Here is a 22,021-nt window from a genome sequence, read left to right as displayed (position 1 = left end):
CAAAACCACAAAATTTAATAATTATTAGGAAGGCAATAGAGAGACAAGGGGGAGTCTATACTAAAATTTAAATTTCTCCCCGTTCGGTACATTGCTTTCCAAGTTGATGTATGTTACCAGCATGTAATGGAGAGTCTCTTGAGGTTCCAGGTGTCCTCATGTCTGGTTAGAAGTGTGTGTGTGTGCATGACAACCTTGATGGTGAGAAAAAGAAGATGTTTGATTCAAAGTTAATTTCTTACTTGACAGGTAAGTGCCTTGCCAAGGTGACACAATCTACGTAGACAAAGCTCAGTCTCCTGGGAACAGAGTTTTGGCTCCTGCTGCCGTCCGAGCTACCTCTGCAGAGCATATCTGGGTGTACTCCTTGTGTCCTGACCCCTAGTCCCCACAGGATCATGATTAACCCAGTCCTAGCGCCTCGCCAGAGGTCTGGGTTATTCATTCACTTTTTACATTTGCTGTATGTGATTTGTTTCCCCAAATGACCGCATTCACCACCCCAACTTTTTATATTCTTTGCAAAAGAAGGATAAACACTTTGCTAGTAAAACATGTTTGGTGTACATTATCTTTTATTTTATTATAGTCCATAAATGTATACCAAAGGAATCATTATAGAATTCATATTTTAAGGCACTAGGTCTCCTAAGTTAAGGAACCTGTTGTACTTTGCTCCCTTATTTCAGACATTAAAACATGAAAAGTAAAACTTCCAACATAATATTCAACTTAAAGCTTAAATTTAGTAGAATAAATTAAGTACATTCAGAAAGTTCAAGTCAGGCATTAACAGGCTGAAGGCTAAACTAATAATTTTGACATGGCTTGATCATCAGTTGGTTTATTCTTACTACTCATCTATGCTTTTTTATTGACAAAGCTATATGGAATGCAAATTCTACCTTTAAGGAGTACAGAGAGCTGTAAAGAAGACACTTCCTTTCATAACTCAGGATATTTATCTTGCTTTAAAACACTAATGTCTCATGTCTTAAGCCGCTTACTGAGCAGTGAATGTTTATCTGCGCACAGTCCATTTCTCTTCTGCCTGGGATTTGCTTTCTGGTCCGGGGATCCCTCACTGAGCAATTCCAAGTGTGCTTCCCTCGGCATCTGCAAGACAGGCACACAAACTCCAGTGGGCACTCCATCTCTGACCTGCCCAGCCCCCCGGGGGTGCTGCAGAGGCAGGCAAACACAGCATGTGGGAGAACCCACGCCAGCCCCACACAACACAGCGCTAGTTGTTCCTCCCTAATGCTGTAAGTACCTTCCATAGGCATTTGAAAAGTGATGTCAACATAAAATCTGGCATTCCGAGCCAACATTTCAGAAATGTGTGTTAACTTCACAAACTCCAAAGTAGAATTTCCCACAGTGAACCCCTTTTATGGAATCTCCTTTTTAATGCTTGCTCAGTTCTTAGACCTGTGATTTTGTCCTAGCCAGAGAAGCTACTCTCAAACAGCAGATAATCATTGATTTCTAGAATTGGCTTGTCCTACTAAGCAAATCATTTGCTCTCATCCTGAGTGCCAATGTTTTTCAGTGAGGAGAAGGACTTTGCTGACCACACTGGACGTGCAGGCGGGCTCAAGGCACTGATTGTTCCTTTATGCGGCAAAGTCATAAACAAATTATGCAACGAAGCCTCTCAAGCTTTTTGCCTTGCTGTGTCCCGACCCGGGGAGCTCTCTCTCACACCCCAGGCAGCTCAGGGGGAGAATGGAAAGGCCCTCTGCTGGAAGCACATCAAATGCAGAAAGTAGGCCACTGGGTGCCAGAAGGTTCCCAGGCTCCGGAGGCCATTCAAAGTTTCGACTTTAGTTCACGTCAGGATCAAACTCGCCTTTTGGAGCCATGCTGCTAACACTTCTGTTGATTTTAAAGAGTGGTGTGTGAGAATCTGAGGCAGTATCAGGTGGTCTTCAGAGCAAACAAGAAGGCATTTAGGTCACATGTAATCATCTCTCTATATGACTTGAAGGCTCTCTTCACGGGCCTGAGGGGTTTTTGATGGTTGCTACGGGAATATCCTATCAGAATCTTCACCTTTGTGCCTTTCCAGTGGCCTGACACACAGCTTGAAATTTAATGGTGCACTCAAAACTGCAACAATAAGCCATCCCTAGCAAAGGCAGGTTTTATTCCAAAGGTCATTGTACAATTTTTTAAAATTTGCAATCTTATTTCATAAATTCCTACAGTTTTCACCTTTTCTCCTAAAAATAAAGTAGCTGACTCTTACCTTTGTTCTGCATGGTGTATCCTCAGAGTCTGTCACACTCTCAGTTTTGGCTCCGATGGCTTCTTCTAAAACTGCATCAAAGAGGGTGCAATGGAGAAGACAGAACATAAAAATCTCAAAAAACCCTTTTGGTATCTATAGGGATACCCTTAAGAATAGAGAGCTGAATGTGTGTGCGTTTTTTTTTAAAGGTGTCATTGTGCAAATTGCTGCTTTTAAGATTTTATTGCAGTGTTTCATCATTATCATTTACAAGGGGCACTTGAGCCTGTGTTAGCTACGCCTCGCTTGCTCCATTCAAAAGAATTTCTTCAGCTCATCATTGACAGCACTTAAGCTCTGAGGTGACTTTTAAGTAATAGTTATGGACTTGCCCCAACTTTTACTCTTTCCACTGTCTGGTCCTTCAAGGGACCAGAGGACAGGCAGGTGTGTGAGGAATGCTTGTCAGGTTTGGGTGTCTTTGGCAGGTACAGATCACTTGGGCTGACTCTCAAGTTCCCAAACATTAATTATCCACTTTGTATGTTACGCTGATTCCTAGCTTCTCAGCCTTCTCTCAACCCTAAAAGACTGAAAGCAGAGAAGGTGAATCTTGAAAATATAACTGAAGTGACAAAAATTCTAACATTTGACAGCACTTTATGTTTTTCAACATGGTTTTACACTGTTTATTTACTTTCTAATATCGATTTATACTCACGACAAAAAAAATTAATTAACCTAGTTTTATAATATAAGTAAACAAAAGATAAGTTCCTATGACAGGCTATAATTCTGAATGGACAAACAAAAGTGCTCAAAATTAAATTGTAATAGGTAAAATACACAAAATCAAATGATTCAGCATAAAATAAATAATTGTTAGCCTGAAGACTACAATTTTTATTAATAACATCTCACATAACCTCACAGCACAATGTTGAAATACTATACACTGCAGAATTTGTGGTGCATGCAGTTTTTAAAAAGTGAAAATAAATGATAAAAATAAAACTGTGTGCTATTTCAGTAAAAGCTTAGGCTTGGAGTTGTGTGAGTGCAAAGAGAAAATGTTGATTTAACTAACAATCCATAATGTAGTTATTATTTCTCAGCTCTCTTCTCCTAGTTCTAAATACAAAGTTAACATTCATTTCCACCCTCCTTCACTTCCATCATGAATGACAAGATGCACACTGTGTATGAGCAACCCGGGGTTGGTGGTGGAGAGCAGGGGACATGGGGCCAAGGAGGCATCTTAAAAATCTGTGGACAGACCTGTTAGAATCCCATCGAGTTGGTCCACCAAAAACTTGGCGTCTTCTTCAGTGAAACACATAGGTGGTTTTATTTTAAGTACATTTCTATGAGGCCCATCGGCGCTGAGAAGCACTCGCTTTTCTTTCATCCTAATGAGGATGCAGAAGATACGTGAGAATGCATGCAAGATAAGTAAGATTCTTTAAGAATAATGTGAACACAGAGCAGTTTTGTATTCCACACACAAGAAGCCCACATTTAAAGAATGCATGTGTCTTAAACTTTCCCGATTTGGCAAGGTGGGAGGAAGTAAAAGAAGCCTTCCCGAGGCTGGGCACCCTAGAACCCAGACACCACACAGGGAGGAAGTACATTTACTTGTAGATAATGTGCTGAGCTTCGGCTGTGGCGGGGGTCCTTCTCTGCTGGTCCTTCACTAAGTCAATTCCGATAAAAAGGCCAATTCCCCTGAGGGAGGTGAAGAAAGAAAACTTGACACACTTCACTGAACACTGCATTGTCACAGAAAATTAACACGGTCCCTAAACTTCAGTTGAATGTGAGGCTGAATGTGACCCTCTTTAAGAGTGATTGTAATTGATTCTCACTAATCCAAGATACCAATCCACGTGTTCACAGGTCTTTCTAGTTTTTGAGACAAGTCAGTTTTTGTCATTCAGTATTTTTTTCCCCCTCACTTAATTGAGTAAACAAAAGACTGAAAACAACCTCTTCAGATTATTTGGTTTCTCAGGACATTAATGATGATAAATGTTACATATATGTAAAATATCAAGTTTTCTCAGATATAATTTTAAAGAATTTTTAATAAATAACTTAAAGTTATTTCAATTCTTTCTTTTTACCTTTTTTGGTGCTGAAATTATCCCAGCTTTGTCTTTCAAAAGCTTATAAAGGAATACACTCACACGTTAACAGTAGCGATGATATCTGGGTTCTAGACTGAGAATGAGTTCTGTTTTTTATATTTTCAGTGTTTTCTAGATTTCATTTTCTGCACTTTGTTTTAAATGTATCAGGTATAATATAAACCATTTTCATTTGGAAGGATGAGCAGCTGCATAACAATGTCATGGCAAACACACCTGACATCTCCTATCAAAGGGTGCTTAGCCTTCTGCTTATTCAGTAGCTCAATAAGGTAACTCCCCACTCTCGTGGCATTTCCTTGAAGGTCTTCATTTTCAATCACATCCAGGACAGCCAAACCAATAGCAGAAGATACTGGATTTCCTCCATACTTCAGAAAAAGGATAAATGAGAAAACATAATTACATTAGTAGCATTGCTTCATCTATGAGAAATTTGTGTCAAACATAAGCAAGCAATTTCAATAAAAGTTTCTCTTATACATTAATTTCATAGATTAGAATATAGCATGATTCTATTTATTGAGGATTAAAAGAAAATTCATTCAAAATTATATTCTCCATGCTGTATAAGTAGTATGAAAGACCATCAGGAAATTCATTGGTTCATCTCAACAAAAAAGAGACAGTGTGTTGGGAATTAAGGATTTCAGAGTGTGGTTGGGAGGGGAGAGGTATGGGTTTCTTTCAAATAATTTATGTCCTTAGATTTGAATCTTACTTGTAGCTAAATAACAAATGCTATTATACATACCATACAAACTATAATATTTTTCCCCAGCTTAACACTTAATACTTTTGAGGGGATAAAACCAAGGAAATGAAATTTCCCAAAGATAAAAATGTAGTATCTCTTTTGTCAGCCATATAACATTTATAGTAATGAATCATCTAAACAGAGATGTTTTGGAAATTCAAATATGATAAAAAACAAAGAAATAATATCTGTTAAAGAAATATCATAACTAGAATTTAGCAGGGAAGCCACTTATCAGTGCAATAATTAGTAAGAACAATTGAGAAGCAGGAGAGACACAGAAGGAGAAATACAAGAACTGTGTCAGATAGAATGAAGCATGGTTAGATCAGTTTGGCTAGGATTCTGCAGTGGTTAGCTGTCAATAATGAGCTTTAGTTTTTACTATATGGGCAAGAAGTATAAGAGCAAGCATTCTTTTCTCTTCTTAGCATTAAAGCCAGAGATCAAGATATACCGTATTGAAATACTCCATCCCAGAGCTGCTGAAGGCTTCTGCAATTTCTTTGGTTGTTACCACGCATGCCACTGGGTGGCCATTGCCCATTGGTTTTCCCATGGTGACGATGTCTGGAACACAGTCTTCTCCGTGCATTTGGAAGCTCCAGAAATGTTTCCCAACTCGTCCAAAACCAACCTGAACTTCATCAGCTATAAACACACCTCCTGCTTTGTGAACATATCTGAAAAACAAAAGCACAGTCTAATGCTTTCATGTCACTGAGAGCCCCCACACCCACCCACAAAGATACAGATTTTTGAGAATTTAAGAAAAAAATGTCAATTTGAAGCCTGGAGTCTTTGTTAAAAATATTTCAGTGCTCAAAACTCTCAATGACATCTATGTTGTCATTGACTTTGAAATAAAGCCACATAATTTCCAGATTAGATCTATTATATATTATTTGGGTTTATGTTAAAATAAGCTCTATGACAGCAACTTAAGTGGGAAGAGAAAGAAGTGAACAAAAAGCAGTGTTTAGTGGGGTTAATCCTGAAATTTTTACTAACTGGTTAGGGTTAGGCACCGGCATATCAGGCCAGGGGCAGGGGCAGAGTCCTGGAGGGCCCCTGCTAAACCACCTGCAAGCTTCTTTGTTTGCTGGGTCTTGAGAAGGTGAAGGAATTCTGGGAGTCTTGGGGTGGCAGGCATTCTGAAGTGGCTATTTAATAGCTAGTTTGGAAGTTCTTCAATATATTTTTTAAAGATTTTATTTATTCATTTTTAGAAAGAGGGGAAGGGGAGAAGAAAGAGAGAGAGAGAAATATAAATGCGTGGTTGCTTCTCACATACCCCCTATTGGGCACCTGGCCTGCAACCCAGGCATGTGTCCTGACTGAGAATTGAACCGGCCACCCTTTGGTTCACAGCCCATGCTCAATCCACTGAGCTACACCAGCCAGGGCAGAAGTTCATCAATATTTTCACAACCAATATGGCCCTACAGAATTGTCATGGTGCCCTCAGTTTCATCAAGGGTGCCCATGTCAAGTACGTACTCTGTCACTTTCTGGAAGTAGCCTGCTGGAGGGATTATTTGTCCGCCACAACTCTGCATGGATTCGGCAATAAAGGCAGCAATCTATACAAGAGAAGATGGGGTCAAAGTCCGTTAAGTCCCCCTCAAACTACCTTAAGAAGGGGACTTCTTACACAGCAGTTTTTTAAAAAATGTCTAGGAATCGACCTGTGCCAAGTGGCAAACTACTGTGAGAAATGAAGAAAGGGTGCTTTCCCTTTCATTACAATTAGTTCAAATGCAGGGTTTTCATTAGGACCAACTGAATAAGACCAATGTTTTGGCCAGTCTTCATATGAAGATCTAAAAAATTACCCAGGTTCTAATACATTACTGAGGTGCTTATTTCTCAGCCTGGTGCACTAGGATGGCCTGAGCCTGGAATGCATACAAATAAAGTGGGAGGAGGACTTGAGGCCACACACGAGTACACCGAGTCACCGTGCTGCAGTTCTAGTGCTTGCCCTGAGCTAGGTTCACCTCAGCAGAGTTAGGCAATTCCCAACAGGAACTGCAGAGGGAGTGTTCTAGAGGATAGGAACAGTAGAAAACAGGTAACACTGAACTAAGATATAAAGTCAAGAGAACTAAGGTTCTAGTCTAGCCTACCTCTTAGTAACTGTATTACCTTAAAGTCCCTTACTTTAAACTATTTCATTTATCAGCTGTAAAATGAGGTTGCTGGACACAAAAGAAATATTCTCTACAATTCTATGACTTTCTAAGCACATCTAATACATCAAAGCAACCGATTTTATATTTGCTCATTGCTTTCAGCATTGTTAACATGACAGCATTTAATAACTATTGAATGCTAATGTGCTCAAAATATCATGTGAATCCCTTTCACAGCAAAAAGACCATATGATCTTGGCAATGCAAAATGTTTTTCCTGGGAGCAGTGCTCACTGTTCAGTAAAGAGGTAAAGGCTACATTTGAAGAGAAAAAGTATATTAAGCTTAGGTCCACCTGCATAGGTGTAACGTAGGAAGATGTGAAAATCGATGGGTTGGAAAGAAAAAGAAGAAACAGAAATAAAAGTGACTCCTCAGTCATTAAAACCACATATTTGAATGGGAAAAGGCAAAAACTTCATTTGTATTGTCATTAAATTTTCTTTTTGCCATGTTGATGCCGAAACATGTTGAAAGGCAACACGTGTCAAAACACATTAAAACACCATATTAGTAACCCTCAAATGCGCTGAGAGTTAACATGAAGCTGAAGACAGTAAGGTAAAGACTCAGAAAGCAAAGTGTTTTTCCTACTCTGCAGGATTTTGCTTCTGTCTCAGAGGTCCAGGTCCAGATCAGAAGAAACTTTTTCTGACATGACTTACCCAAGTGCTGTGGCTTCAGGAAAGTTGAACCAGTTCAAGGGAAGTGCCAAGGCTCCTTTGCGGGTCCTGGAGTCTGCACTGGTCCTGATGCTTCAGGGCCACCCTGCGTCCTCCCTTCTTGGCACCATGTATTAGCCCCTTGTGCTGCTCCACTTTGGAGTAATCTGTCCCTGGCTCATTTCCTTTCCCTAATCCTCTCTCCTCTGCCCCTTTGGACCAAAGTCTGCACCCCACTGGGAAGGTCAGAGTTAGGCCACCAGTTTTGGAATGGGCACAGTGATTGCCCTTCCAGGATAAATAAAAATAGGTAGTCTTAGAGGCATGACTATAACAACACACTTTTTGAAATATGAACCAAGTGAAAATGTAACCAGAGAAGAACAGAAAGGGAAATAAGATCTAGTTCTTTTCCATCTCTCCAATATATCACAGTGATATAAAAGATGTTACAATGTTTCCAAAACTGTAAATACAAACCTTCCTTCCACTTTTATGAGCTTCATCAATAATTTTCTTCACTTCATCTGCATAAGCGCTGGCTGGGTCTGCATGGTCTTCTCTATATTTTCCTCTGTAAGTATCTGGAGTTGGTGCCTTAAACATCAAATAATAGAATCTCTTATGATTTGCTTTTTGGAAAAATAAGCTTTTGAAATTTGGCATTTTCCCACAAAAGTATATTAGAAAGGTGATCACATGGATTTAAGTGACTCTAGGTTCTTTTGTTCTTCTTCCATAACATTTCTGAATTCCATGAGTACCTGAAATCTTTTCATTGTGAATGGGAGCTAATGCTCCTAGACCCTTGTAAGTCAAGACTGCAATCCTATATTCACATAGGGACCAAGTTCAAATTAACAAGTGTGATTATTATTATCTGAAAATGTCAATGGCTGGAAACTGTATTAACTATTCTAGATTGAAAATAAACTAACATTTACCAATTTTATAACAAATTGTAATTATTCAGAAAACTCGAATGCCTTACCACAGATTCCAGATTTTAAAATTTGGAAGAAGGTATTGATGATTTTCTTAAGAAAGTCTACTGATCCTTTCTTAAACCAAATCAGTTTTACTGTTTCAACAGCTTAATTGGTTTATTTTTGTTTATTTTACTTAGTAAATCTATATAATAATTTAGCATAAAGCAATTTAAAGACAATCATACACACTTAATTCAACTTTGAATTTCAAGCTGGTATCATTGGTAGAAAAAGTAATTAAAGATCAAGGGGCAAGAAAAACAAACAGCTGTGAATAACAGCGATCACTACTGCTATACTAATTTGCTTGCCAATGGCATGCTCATCAATGGATTTTGAGCCACATTCTGCCATTAACTAGCTTTTTGACTTTAGCAAGTCACATACTGCTGTAGATCTTAGTTTCTTTTTCAGGGTTTCATTTCAATGAAAAGACTGGACTGGATTATCACCAAGCATACTTCCAGTACTAACATTCTGATTCTTGGACCCTAAAATACTTACCACATGCACAAACTCTTTCTTGACATCTGTGCCCTGTCCATATTTATATGGACTGATCTCAATTAAAGATGATAGGTGACCATGGTAAGCACTGAAAAGGAAAAAAATCAGTAAACAAAATTGCTCAAAGAAGGATTTTTTCTAGCAAATACAAAATAGCATTGCATATCATCCAAAGAGAATCTCAATATGGGCGCCAGATTTAACAGTGTGGGATCTAATTTTCTGTGACAGGACCGGCCATTTACTTTATCCAGCTCTTATTCATGGAATAAAACACAAGGAAGTCCAAATATGTATCCTCATAAAAAATTTCTTTTTAACCAGAAAGAACTTAATTTTTTTAAGTTTTATCTGCTAACTTAGATCATCTAAGTATAAAAAAATAGTATTTTCTATAGCTTCATGAAAAGTGCCTTTCACTTTTACATTCTAGTGAATTTTAAAAATAACTTTCTATCATATAATGGGCTGTGTTTTTGTTCGGGATGGTTTCCCAAGGATACCCAGTTGCACACATAAGGCAAATACAAATTGGTAAGGAACAGAAAGTCTCTTCAAGAACTAAGATTGGTAAGTGATTGAGTGGCTATGAAGTTTCTTTCCAGTAAAATGCAGGTGGCTCTCATATGCCCTTTTCTGTTTCTTCCCCAGAGATATAATTGAGAGATCTGGAAAAGAAATTGTAAAAGGCCCATAAATATATAAAGCAAAGAGAAGCACTTTTTTAAAATCATAGGTTAAACCATGCTACAGAGCCAGAACAATACAATCAGTGTGGCGTTGGACCAAAGAGATGACTGGGACAGGTGACCTCAGAGATACACCCATACCTAAATGGTAACACAGGGGACTCACAGCTGCATTCTATATGAGGAGTAACTATATAGGTAGGAGAAAATAAAGAATATCTTTGCAATCTGGGGGTTGGAGAAGAGATATTAACGAAACGTAGAAAATACAAACTATAAGATGAAAATTTCATCTACTTACTTAATCAAAATTAAAGATTTCTGTTGAAGAATACCAATGACAAAATTAAAAGACATATAATGGATAGGAAAAACATATTTGAAATGTCTCACACTTAAAGAGATTAATTCCCCAAATGGTGGTTTTCAATTCTGCCTGTACATTAGGATCACTTGGGAAAATGTAAAACACATACTATTTCCTAGGATCCACTTCTAGAGATTCTCTTTCATGGGTCTGGCATGGGGCCTGGCATTAGTATTAAAAAAAAATTCCTCAGGTAATTCTAAATCACAGTCCTCTGAATGTTGAAATCCTCTGATCTAGATTATATAAACAACTGCAAACCAACAAGGAAAGGGTAGAATCCCAGTTTTAAAATTGGGCAAAGAATATGAACAGTAATTTTCAGAAGAAAAATCACAAATGTGAAATAAGTATAAGGAGAGATACTCAAACTTATAATTAGAAAATTGAAAATTAAAACAAAATTGGTATCATTTTATACCTATTAGACTGGCAAAAATTAGAAAAAAATCAGAAAGCAAAACACTATTAGGTTTTGGAGAGGACATGGAAAAATGGGAAATTTCATGCACTATGTAGTACGTGTTATAACCATTCTGGAGGTGGATCTGGCAGTATTTAGTCAAATTAGCAATGTTTACAGTACCCCTATGGCCTAGCAATCCTGTTTCTGGGTGTTTATCCCTGAGAAATTTTCAGAAAGGTCCTTAGGGGCACATGTGCAAGGATGCTCATGGTAGCACTGTTTGTGGTAGCTGGGGGTCAAGGGTGGTCACAGCATCCATCACTAGTGGGAACCATATGCAATAGTTTCAGCTGTGCTGTTCCCTATAGCAGACACTGCCCAAGTGTAGCTATTGAGTGCTTGAAATGCAGCAAGTCGTATCTGCCAACAGCAACCAAGGCTGAACTATAAGAGAAGGGTGTCCTCAGCCCACATGAAGGGTACACCTCCAGTACCCAGCTTGGGTGATAGAGGAGGCTGTGACACTGGATCCTATAGAACACCTACTACATTAGGCCATGCTACCAAGACACAGAGTCAAAGCAGCTCTACCCTATATATAGAAACAAACATAGGGAGGCTGCCAAGACTAGGAGACAAAGAAACATGGCCCAAATGAAACAACAGATCAAACATCAGAAAAAAAGCTAAATGAAAGGAGGATCCAAGATGGAGGCATAGGTGGTTGCACTGTACCTCCTCGCGCAACCAAAACTAAGGACAACAAGAATTTACAAACAAAAAACAACCAGAACAGAGAGAAATGAACCAAACAGAAGTCTGAATACCATACATCCAGTCCAGTAAGAAGGGGCGGAATTGGAGGCCTATGGAGAGGGGTCGAGGGGTACCAGCAGGAAAAATCAGTGGCTGGCATACGCGTGGGTGCAGACTGCAGCTGACGGACATGTGGCAGACCCTGGGCACGGGAGGCAACCAGCAGACCCAGTGAGGCATGCAAGGCAGCTGGCTGTCCATAGCTGCACCTTCGCACACAGAACTAAGCGAAAATAGGCAGCGCGACACAGACCGCGCATCCCAGGGACCCAGCGCCAGGAAACAAAGCCTGAAGGCACCAATTGAAAACACCTGTGGAAGTTGAGACCTCGAGATTCTCTCAGCCTCACAGGAGGCTCCTTGGAGAAACCCACAGAGTCTGGGAGAGTGCACAAGCCCACCCGCCCGGGAGCCAGCACCAGAAGGGACCAATTTGCTTGTGGGAAGCGGCAAAGGGGACTGGACTCCTGGTCAGAACGGAGCAGGAGCCATTGTTTCCTCTCGAACCCCACCCCCACATACAACGTCACAACCCAGCCACTGAGGTGCTCTGCCCTGGTGAATACCTAAGGCTCCGCCCCTCAGATGTAACAGGCACGACCAGACCAAAGGAAAAAAATAAAATAAAAAAGATGGCTCAAACAGAGTTGAAAGCCTCAGAGCCAATTTTTTTAAGCGACCGAGAAATAGCCAACCTATCAGATGCACAGTTCAAAGCACTGGTGATCAGGATGCTCACAGAATTGGTGGACTTTGGTCATAAATTAGATGAAAAAATGCAGATTACAATAAGTGAAATGAAGAAAAATGCACATGGAACCAATAGTGATGGAAAGAAAACTGGGTTTCAAATCAATGGAAGGGACCAGAAGGAGGAAAGGAACAACCAAACAGAAAAGAATGAAGAAACAAGAATTTAAAAAAAATGAGAGGCTTAGGGACTGCCAGGACACCTTTAAACATTCCAATATCTGAATTATAAGGGTACCAGAAGGGGAAGAGGAAACATAACAAGTGGAAAAGTTATTCGAACAAATAATAAAGGAGAACTTCCCCAATATGGCAAGGGAAATAGACTTCCAGGAAGTCCAGGAAGCTCAGAGAGTCCCAAAGAGGTTGGACCCAAGGAGGAACATGCCAAGGCACATCATAATTGCATTACCCAAGATAAAAATGAAGGAGAGAAGCCCTGGCTGGCGTAGCTCAGTGGATTGAGCACGGGCTGGGAACCAAAGTGTCCCAGGTTCGATTCCCAGCCAGGGTACATTCCTGGGTTGCAGGCCATAACCCCCAGCAACCGCACATTGATGTTTCTCTCTCTCTCTATCTCCCTCCCTTCCCTCTCTAAAAATAAAATAAATAAAATATTTTAAAAAATGAAGGAGAGAATTCTAGAAGCCGCAAGAGATAAGGGGACAGTTACCTACAAAGGAGTTCCCATCAGAATGTCAGCTGATTTTTCAAAAGACACCTTGCAGGCAAGAAGGGGCTGGAAAGAAGTATTCCAAGTCATGAAAGGCAAGGACCTACATCCAAGATTACTCTATCCAGCAAAGCTTTCATTTAGAATGGAAGGGGAAACAAAGTGCTTGTCAGATAAGGCCAAGTTCAAGGAGTTCATCATCACCAAGCCCTTATTATATGAAATGTTAAAGGGACTTATCTAAGAAAAAGAAGATAAAAAATATGAACAGTAAAAAAGACATCAAACTCACAGTAACAAACACACCTAAAACAAAAGCAAACTAAGCAAACAAAGAGAACAGGAGCAGAACCACAGAAATGGAGATCACATGGAGGGTTAGCAACAGGGAAGTGAGAAGAGGAGACGGGGGAAAGACATAGAGAGTAAGTAGCATAGACAATAGGTAGAAAATAGGGGGAGGGCAAGAATGGTGTGGGAAATGTAGAAGCGAAAGAACTTATGACACATGGACATGAACTAAAGGGGGAGTGTGTGGGTGGGAGGAGGTGGGGAGTGGGGAGGGGAGTGAAGAGGAGAATGGGACAACTGTAATAGCATAATCAATAAAATATATATATAAAAAAGGAAATGCAGCAAGTCTGAAGTGACATGCGCTGTAAGTGTAAGACACCCATTGGATTTTAAAGACAATACAAAAAAAAAAAGAGAGAGAGAGAGACAAAGAGAGAAAAAAATGCTCAATATCTTTTATAAGAATTACATGTTGAAATGATATTTGGGATATGGTGGCTACTAGAAAACTGTAAATTCCCTATGTGGCTCAAATTATATTTCTATATGATAACATTGAATTAGAAGAATAGATACACACCCATCAACATAGAATCTTGAAACTGTGCTGAAGGAAAAAAGTCGGAAACAGAAAGAGATCTATAGCAATATTTTCAAAATTAAAACAGATGCACATAAAATAATATACATTAAAAATAAAAGATATGCAAGAAACACATTAGAATAACTGTCTATAAGTGGGAAGAATGGGAATAAAAGAGGACCAAAAAATCAATTGTGGTAGCCACCCGCCCACAAGATGCCCACATCCTAATCCTCAAATTTAAGACTATGTTACATGGCAAAGGGGACTCTGCAGATGTGGCTGAATTAAGTAGAGCCCTGATTCATGCAAAGCCCATGAGGCCATAACCACAACACCCATCAGGGCTTCCCCTGTTTGCAGGAACTTGGGAGAAATTAAGTGTCCCACAGGCCTAACCTGGCCTTGATACCCTGATGCAAGTAAAAATCCCCTTGCCACATATCCCTCTCCTCCACATGTGTGTACAGTATTAGTATGGAGAGAGTCAAGATGATTTTGTCTCTGAAGGAGTGTCTTGCTTAGAGATCTTGTGTCCAAGACTTACTGGTCAAGAGTGATCACATCTTGGTGGCCCCGGAACTGCCGAGCCAGGCGTAAGGCTAAGTCATTGGCTTCAGATCTACGAGATAACATAGAGGGAACAATGTAACGTAAGTTCTTTTAAAAATATTTCAAAATTTTCATTAAAAAGAAGATTCTAACTACAGATTCTATCTGAGGGGCATATGTTGCTAGACTCCCAATGGATGTGTAAAACCATGGATATCCATTTTTTCCTGTACATATATACCTGTGATAGCTTAGCTTATAAATTAGGCACAGTAAGAGATTAACAACAATTACTAATAGTCAAATAGAACAATTATGAACAATACACTGTAATGAAAGTTATGTGAATGTGATCTCTCTCAAATTATCTTACTGCACCATACCCACCTTTTCACCCAAAGGAAGCACTTTCAGCCCCCCTTTGGCAGAGCAGAACTGTCTGCACCACTGCTCTCTGTGCTTTGGGGCAACGAGTCAGTAAAGTCAGTGTTACTTGAACACAAGCACTGCGACACCCTGGGCGATCCACCAGTCAGTCTGATCACTGAGAGGGCTACTAAGTGACTAATGGGTGGGGAGCATATACAGTGTGGATACTCTGGGCAAAGGCTTGGTTCACACATGCCCTGGGGGGACAGAGCCAGATGGTGCAAGATTTCCTCTTGCTACTTGGAATGGTCCATAATTTAAAAAGTATAAATTGTTTGTTTCTGGAATTTTCTGATTGCAATTGGTCATGGCTAACCAGAATGGCAGAAAGAGAAATCTAAAATAAAGGGGTGGGGGGCACCATATTCAGAAATGTATTAAGAAACAAGTTGACCAAAGTGTCACAGGTTCGATTCCCAGTCAGGCCACATGTCTGGGTTGCAGGCCATGGCCCCCAGCAACTGCACATTGATGTTTCTCTCTCTCTCTCTTTCTCTCTCCCTTCCCTTTCTAAAAATAAATAAATAAAATCTTAAAAAAAAAAAGAAGTAAGTTGAACTCTCTTTCACCTTCAATCTTGTTCACCCAACAATCTCACTTCATCCTTCTAATACAAGTTCCCCAGATGTCTTCAGTACAGAGCAATATGGAAAGAAATATGGCACATGAACAGACAGAACCTTAGGACGATCTGGACTCATGGAGGCTGGGACCGGATCCTAAGCTACTCTGGAGGCCTCAGAGCAGCAGTTTGAATACTCACTCTTAGCCTCTCTTTTCATTCTTTCAGATTCAACTTCGAGTACCTGCTGAGGCATGTATTTTCAAAACATACTTTTTATCTTCACCCGAGGACATTTTTTTCCCCATTGGTTTTAGAGAGGGGTTGGGGAAGAGAAAGAGAGAAAGAGAGAGAGAGAGAGAGAGAGAAAGAGAGAGAGAGAGAAACATTGATGTGGGAGAGAAACATCAATTGACTGCCTTCTCCAATGTTCTCTGACTGGGGAGCAAATCTGCAACTTACCTGGGTATGTGCCCCAACTGGGAATTAAACCCACGGCCTTTCCATCTACAGAACAACACTCCAACCAACTGAGCCACACTGGCCAAGGCTCAAAAATTACTTTTTAAATGTCTACAGAATATTCCATAGAATGGATATATAATAATTTGAATTTATAAAATTTAAAAGTTGCAATATTATCTATTCAGTTTATTCCTTCCTTCTTTGTCTTTGTGTGATGAAAATAAGTTCAAAACAATAAAAAATCCTACACACGTTATAGCTTGTTTAGTAGTTCTTTTTGCTTGCTAAATCTCATTCAAGGTTATGGATACTTTAGCTACTTACTCTACTGCTGGAAGAGGTTAGTGTCATTTGACTAGTTAGGTTTTCTCACAGGAACACAAGACTTCAATAGCCTTTTGGGATACTTAAGGGGATGGCTTCCTCATCTTTTGCCAGGGAAACTATGGTAATAAAAAGTTGAGTGGCTGTGCTCAAAAGCCTTGGAACATGCTGTCTGGTGTCCTGTCTACAGCAGGCTCATGGACTAAAGCACAGGAATCAGACTGGTCAGGTCCCCGGTGTATAGTCACCTAGTAAATGGCAAGAATGTCAGGAAACCTTTTTAGACATCTATGCTCCACCACAAATCAAAACTAAAAGGTATGTATGAGAGACTTAACAAAGAAATTGCTGGGAAAAGGAAGAATGGGAAACTTAGAAACGTACCCTGAATTTGTAAAGTAACAAACAGAGAGTTTCTCTGGCAAGGTCGCGGAAAGGCGCTTGGCATATTCCACGATGTTGTCATGAAGGAATCGAGAATTTGTATTTAGCACTTCCATCTGCTTCAGGGCCACTCTGACCACTTCTGGGTGACAGTGTCCCACTAAAATTTAGGAGACAAAAGCCACAGAAATAAATTGCAATACTAAATGCCTGGCAAGTGAGGGGGATTCTAAAGCAAGAAAACTATAGTTGATCTCCTTTCTGTCCCACATTTTGCTGCAATTTTTCTCCTCTAGAACTACCGGTCTTGTTCAGCAAAGGAGCTGCAGCCTCTACAGTTCCTGCACAAATGTGAATGGTGCTAAGGCTGCCTTACTCCATAAAGGTACATCCCTGTGCCTTAATCCCACAAGGCACAACAAGACTGGACAGTTACCATGGGCGACGTTGTTGATGCAGTCCAAGTACTGTTCACCTTTTTCGTCAAACAGGTACTGTCGCTGGGCGCGCACTATTTTAAGGGGATCTGCAGCAAAGAAGACTTTGCAGGAGGGCCTAGAAATAAAGAAAGGAAACACTCTGGTCTACTAGGGATTTTCAGTGTTTTTCCTTCTCGGTGGAGGTCGCTGTAAGTGGGAAATCACAATTATATAAAGGAAAGGGAAAACACCACCTGGGTGACACATTTGAAAAAAAATTCTTATCAGCCTGGAAACTTTCATCTTAACCTCCCATTTGTGACACTGCTCACATTTCTTATTTTTGTTATATTAAATTTGCTGTGATTTGACACTATGTAGAAGCACATGGATCAAATCTGACAGATCTAATTACATGAACTACTAATTTTCCTTTGGGAAATTTCATTCACCAGGAAAGAAAAGCAAACTATTTTTTTTTAGGTTTACTATGTGTTAGGAACTGACAGATATTACAAATATTATTTCACTTAATTTTCCCAACTCTCCCAACAATCATATGAAATAGGAGTTATCATCATTATTATTTTTATAGGTGAGGAACTGGGGCACAGAAAAAATTAAGGAACTTGTTCAGGTTGTACAGCCAGTAAGAAATCCAGAATTTTAAACTAGACTGCCTTATGCCATAGCTCAAGATAATGCTTACTTGCTTTCTCTCTTTCTCCTTCTAATTTATAAGGAATCAAATAGCAATAAAGGCTAAATACAAATAACTTAGTGTTAAATACAATGAAGGAGATTTTATGGGAGATCATTTCCATGTCTTTGAGTGGTGCTTGCTCTGTATCCAGTGGATTTTCATTCTTTTTTAAAAAATATATTTTGTTGATTATGCTATTATAGCTCTCCAATTTTTCCCTTTTGCCCCCCTCCACCCAGTACCCCTATTTCCCCCAGCAATTCTCCCCCTTAGTTTATATCCATGGGTCATGCATATAAGTTCTTTGGCTACTCCATTTCCTATACTGTTCTTAACATCCCTTGTCTATTTTGTACCTACCAATTTTTGCTTCTTAATCCCTGTGCCTTACTCCCCATTTTCCCCCTTCCCACTCCCAACTGATAACCCTACAAAAGATATGCATAGCTATTATTCTATTACTGTTCTGCTTCATTGCTTAGTTTGTTATTTGGGTTCATTATTGATAGTTGTGAATTATTGCCATTTTAATGTTCATCATTTTGATCTTCTTTTTCTTGTATAATCCCCTTGAGCATTTCATATACTAATGTCTTGGTGATGAGTAACTCCTTTAGTTTTACCTTTTCTGGGAAGCACTTTATCTGCCCTTCCATTCTAAATGATAGCTTTGTTGGATAGAGTAATCTAGGTTGTAGGTCCTTGTTTTTTATCACTTTGAATACTTCTTGTCAGCCCCTTCTAGCCTGTAAAGTTTCTTTTGAGAAATCAGCTGATTTAGATTTTGGTACATTTAAAGATGTCCTAGAAGTTCTTAAGCCTATCCTCATTTTTTAAAGTTCTTTTTTCTTCCTGCTGTTCTGATTGAATGCTTTTTTCTTCCTTATGTTCCAAATCATTGATTTGATTCTGAGGTTCATCCCCTCCACTGTTGGTTCCCTGAAGATTTTTTTATTTCACATAATGCAACCTTCATTTCTGCCTGGGTCTTTTTTATGCTGTTGAAGTACCCAATGAGTTCCTGGAGCATCATGATAACCAGTTTTGAACTGTGCATCTGATAGGTTGCTTATCTCCATTTCATTTAGTTCTTTTTCTGGAGTTTTGTTCTATTCTTTCAGTTGGGCCATATTTCTTTGTCTCCTCATTTTGGCAGCCTCCCTATGTTCGTTTCTGTGTATTAGGTAGAGCAGCTGTGACTCCCTGCCTTAGCACACATTATGTTGTATGGGGTAGAGTGTAGGTAATCGCCAAGGCAGGACAACCCCTGTCACAGCTCTGTTACTCCATGTGTGGGAGGGCTCACAGAGTAGACAATGCCACTCCCTAGCCTCTGGAGTTTGCCCGGGAGGAAGCTAATCTCCTCACTAACACTTTACTTTCTCCCCACATGCCACTGATACCCTTCCAACTATTGCCTGGTGGCAAATCCCAGAGGGTGTGGGCCTGCGTGAGTCTTAAGACTGTTGTGGGCCCTGTAAGATGATACAGTTTCCTCTGCTGCCCCAACCCCCACTGGTTTTTACAGCCAGAAGTTATTCCACTTAGCTTCCGGATGCTGGGACCCTGGCCTGGGTGGTCTGGACTGGGGCTGGGATCTTTCTGCCCCAAGGTACCCTTCCCATTTTTTATCTACCACACGTTCATGTGGAACCACCCATTCCCAGCTCTGCCCCTCCTACTCATCTGGATAAATGTGGATTCTTTAAATCCTTGCTTGTCAGACTTCCACACAGCTCGATTTTCTGACAATACTGGGTGAAATTTATTTTGTAATGTAGTTGTATTTTTTTTGCTATAGTTGTGTGTGGAGACAAGGCATGTTTACCTACACCTCTATCTCGACCTGAAGTCCTGGATTTTTCCAGTCTTTAATAAAATCCAATCATTCTTCTAACCCTTTAATCCACTCTTTTGAACATAATAAAGTCAACTATATTTTTGATTATTTAAATGAATGTCTGGAGTATAAATATTAGCAACATAGAAACAAGATCAGATTTCTGATCTTGGCTCTATGGACATTTAGAAACTAAAACTGAATATATTATTTTTATTTTGGTGATTTTGTGTACACAAAAAAATGCCACAAGCATTAGAGGAAGTTTAGAGGATCAATTAGATACTTATATATTAAATTGATATACAACTGTTTAGAAAGTATTTTGATTATTGTGACTAGGTAATCTGAAATTTAAAGGTGCCTAAGATTAATCATCATCAGTGAAGGTGAAACTAATATTTAATATGACTTTCTTACTGGTTCATACTCAGCTGTTAGTTTATACCTAAGAGTTAAAATTCAAAGAAACCTTTGTTATGGATGTGTGCTGAAAACTGCAGACTTCACCTTGCCTTGTTATAATGTACTTTCCACCTTGCCCCTCAGACTTTGGGTAAAATTCTTTTTCCAGTCAGTCCATGGCTACCTTTGTCCCTTCACAGAATTTGTTCTGCTCACATCAGAAATCATTAGGTTTTCACTGGAACCTAACTATGTAGGATTGAAAACTAACAGAAAGGAGCGGTGATAAGAAACGGGGAAAGAAAGGAGAGATAGGTAATGAGGAGTCTATTTTAACCATACAGCAGGGCTGAGAAAGCTTGCTCCAACTTGCTAAATGTTAAGAAACCTCTCTGGGTTGCTTTCTGGAGCCTCAGGGTGTCAAACTGCCCAGCACTTCTCCGAAGGGGTCCTGATTCTTTTCTTTCTTGTGTCCCCCAGGCCTCTCTCATGTGCACTCTGTAGCGCTTGCTAATTACATATAAATACTGCAGACCCTTGATTTTATAGGGACAAGGGGTCCAGAATGGCCACAATCATCATTCATTTTTACTTAAAAAAGTCACATTAATCTCATTTGCTCCTTCCTGTGAAGCAGAGTTCTTATTCCTACTTTAAAAGAAAAGGCAATTAATTTGACAGAGGTCACACAGGTAACATGACACCCTACTAGGATTAAGGCCCAGGTCTAACCAAGTTCAGTCCTGTGTGCTCACCAGTATATTACCATGTCGTTTACAGCACGGACAAAAACGTAGACTGGAGAGAACACTGCACTTTAAACTTTAAGTAAGGGGCATGGCTTGGGAGACACCAATGTGGGTAAGTATCGTTTTAACCCTTAGGACGGTGGTTTCAACGTTTTTTCTACTGGCTAGTTTAACCCTTTACCTCTGAACCAAGCATGCAATAAGTTCACTTTAAATAAAAGATGTAAGAATTTGTTTTTATAATCATCACTAAACATATTTCTGAGTTCCTAGTTTTGAAACCCTTTCGAGTTGGTGGGAGTTGCGGAGAGGTATCCTTCCTTCTCTTAGCGCCCATCTCTGGAATAAATGTTTGCAGGGGCCTTTAACCCTCACGGGTCAACTTTCCCAAAGGTCCCGCAGCCTCACTCCTCCAGGGACTAGAACACAAACTGCACTGGAGCGGGCTGAAAGTTTCCCCAGCCGCAAAGAGCGCGCGTGCGCAGTTGCGGTGGGCCGCTCTGCATGAGGGGGTGTGCGGGCTGAGGGCGGCGTGCGAACGCAGGTGCAGCGGGCAGCGGAGGCACTCAGTTGGCAGCCGCCTTGCGAAAGTTTGGCGCGCCGTTCCTGTCTCGGCCGCTGCCTGCGGTGCTTCAGCTCTCAGTGCCCTGCGCTCGTTATTTCTCCCTCTCTGCACCGTTCCTCCGGGCTGGGGAGGCCTTACCCGATGTGCTTCCTCCTCAGTGCCAGAGTGTCCTGCTTGCTGTACAGCTCGCACATGGTGGCGGGGTGCCCAGACGCTCCCAAGGGTCCCGGTGTCCCGTCTGCGCGCTTCCTAGCGGACTGCCTTAGTGGCAGGCCTTGAGTCCTTTTGCCGAGCGTTGGGTCCCTTTCCTCTGCTCTTGGGAGGTAAACAGTGGCATCAACTAGCTAGGGTCATCTCCCTTTTAAGACTTGCCCTGCCTTTACCCTTCCCCCAAGCCCCACCCTCCTCCGCCCGGTGCTTGCTTGGCAAGTCACTGGACTCGCCACTCATTCGCCACCCCCCGCCCTCCCGCTCCCGGCTAACTGGCTCCTGTTCCTACCCAGCTGATGCTCACTCCCCCCACCCCCATCCCTGTTACTTCTTCTGACTTGCC

General features: G+C 40.5%; 1 protein-coding gene across 1 annotated transcript; it reads right to left on the bottom strand.

The window, feature by feature from the left end:
* Positions 1-556: 556 nt before the first annotated feature.
* Positions 557-21,844, bottom strand: ETNPPL (ethanolamine-phosphate phospho-lyase). Its single transcript, XM_028506693.2, has 13 exons — positions 21,607-21,844; positions 17,224-17,342; positions 16,788-16,947; positions 14,619-14,693; positions 9,491-9,581; positions 8,478-8,594; positions 6,641-6,723; positions 5,598-5,823; positions 4,600-4,754; positions 3,872-3,961; positions 3,512-3,642; positions 2,252-2,322; positions 557-1,116 (listed from the first exon to the last, which is right to left on the bottom strand). The coding sequence occupies exons 1-13, from the start codon at positions 21,660-21,662 to the stop codon at positions 988-990; spliced, it is 1,503 nt and encodes a 500-aa protein (XP_028362494.1). The 5' UTR covers positions 21,663-21,844; the 3' UTR covers positions 557-987.
* Between the last annotated feature and the right edge of the window lie 177 nt (positions 21,845-22,021).

Source organism: Phyllostomus discolor, chromosome 1 (assembly GCF_004126475.2).
Source record: "Phyllostomus discolor isolate MPI-MPIP mPhyDis1 chromosome 1, mPhyDis1.pri.v3, whole genome shotgun sequence".
Taxonomy (NCBI): Eukaryota; Metazoa; Chordata; class Mammalia; order Chiroptera; family Phyllostomidae; genus Phyllostomus; species Phyllostomus discolor.
This window is presented reverse-complemented; position numbering and strand designations above follow the sequence as displayed.

Bases quoted from the DNA above. Each gene is read 5' to 3' on its own strand.
- ETNPPL (XM_028506693.2), bottom strand. From the start codon at position 21,662: ATGTGCGAGCTGTACAGCAAGCAGGACACTCTGGCACTGAGGAGGAAG. The intron at 3,962-4,599 runs GTGTGTTTGCCA...CACCTCCCTCAG, and splicing joins CCTTTGATAGGAGATGTCAG to GGGAATTGGCCTTTTTATCG. The intron at 2,323-3,511 runs GTCTGTCCACAG...TCTTTGATGCAG, and splicing joins ACTCGATGGGATTCTAACAG to TTTTAGAAGAAGCCATCGGA.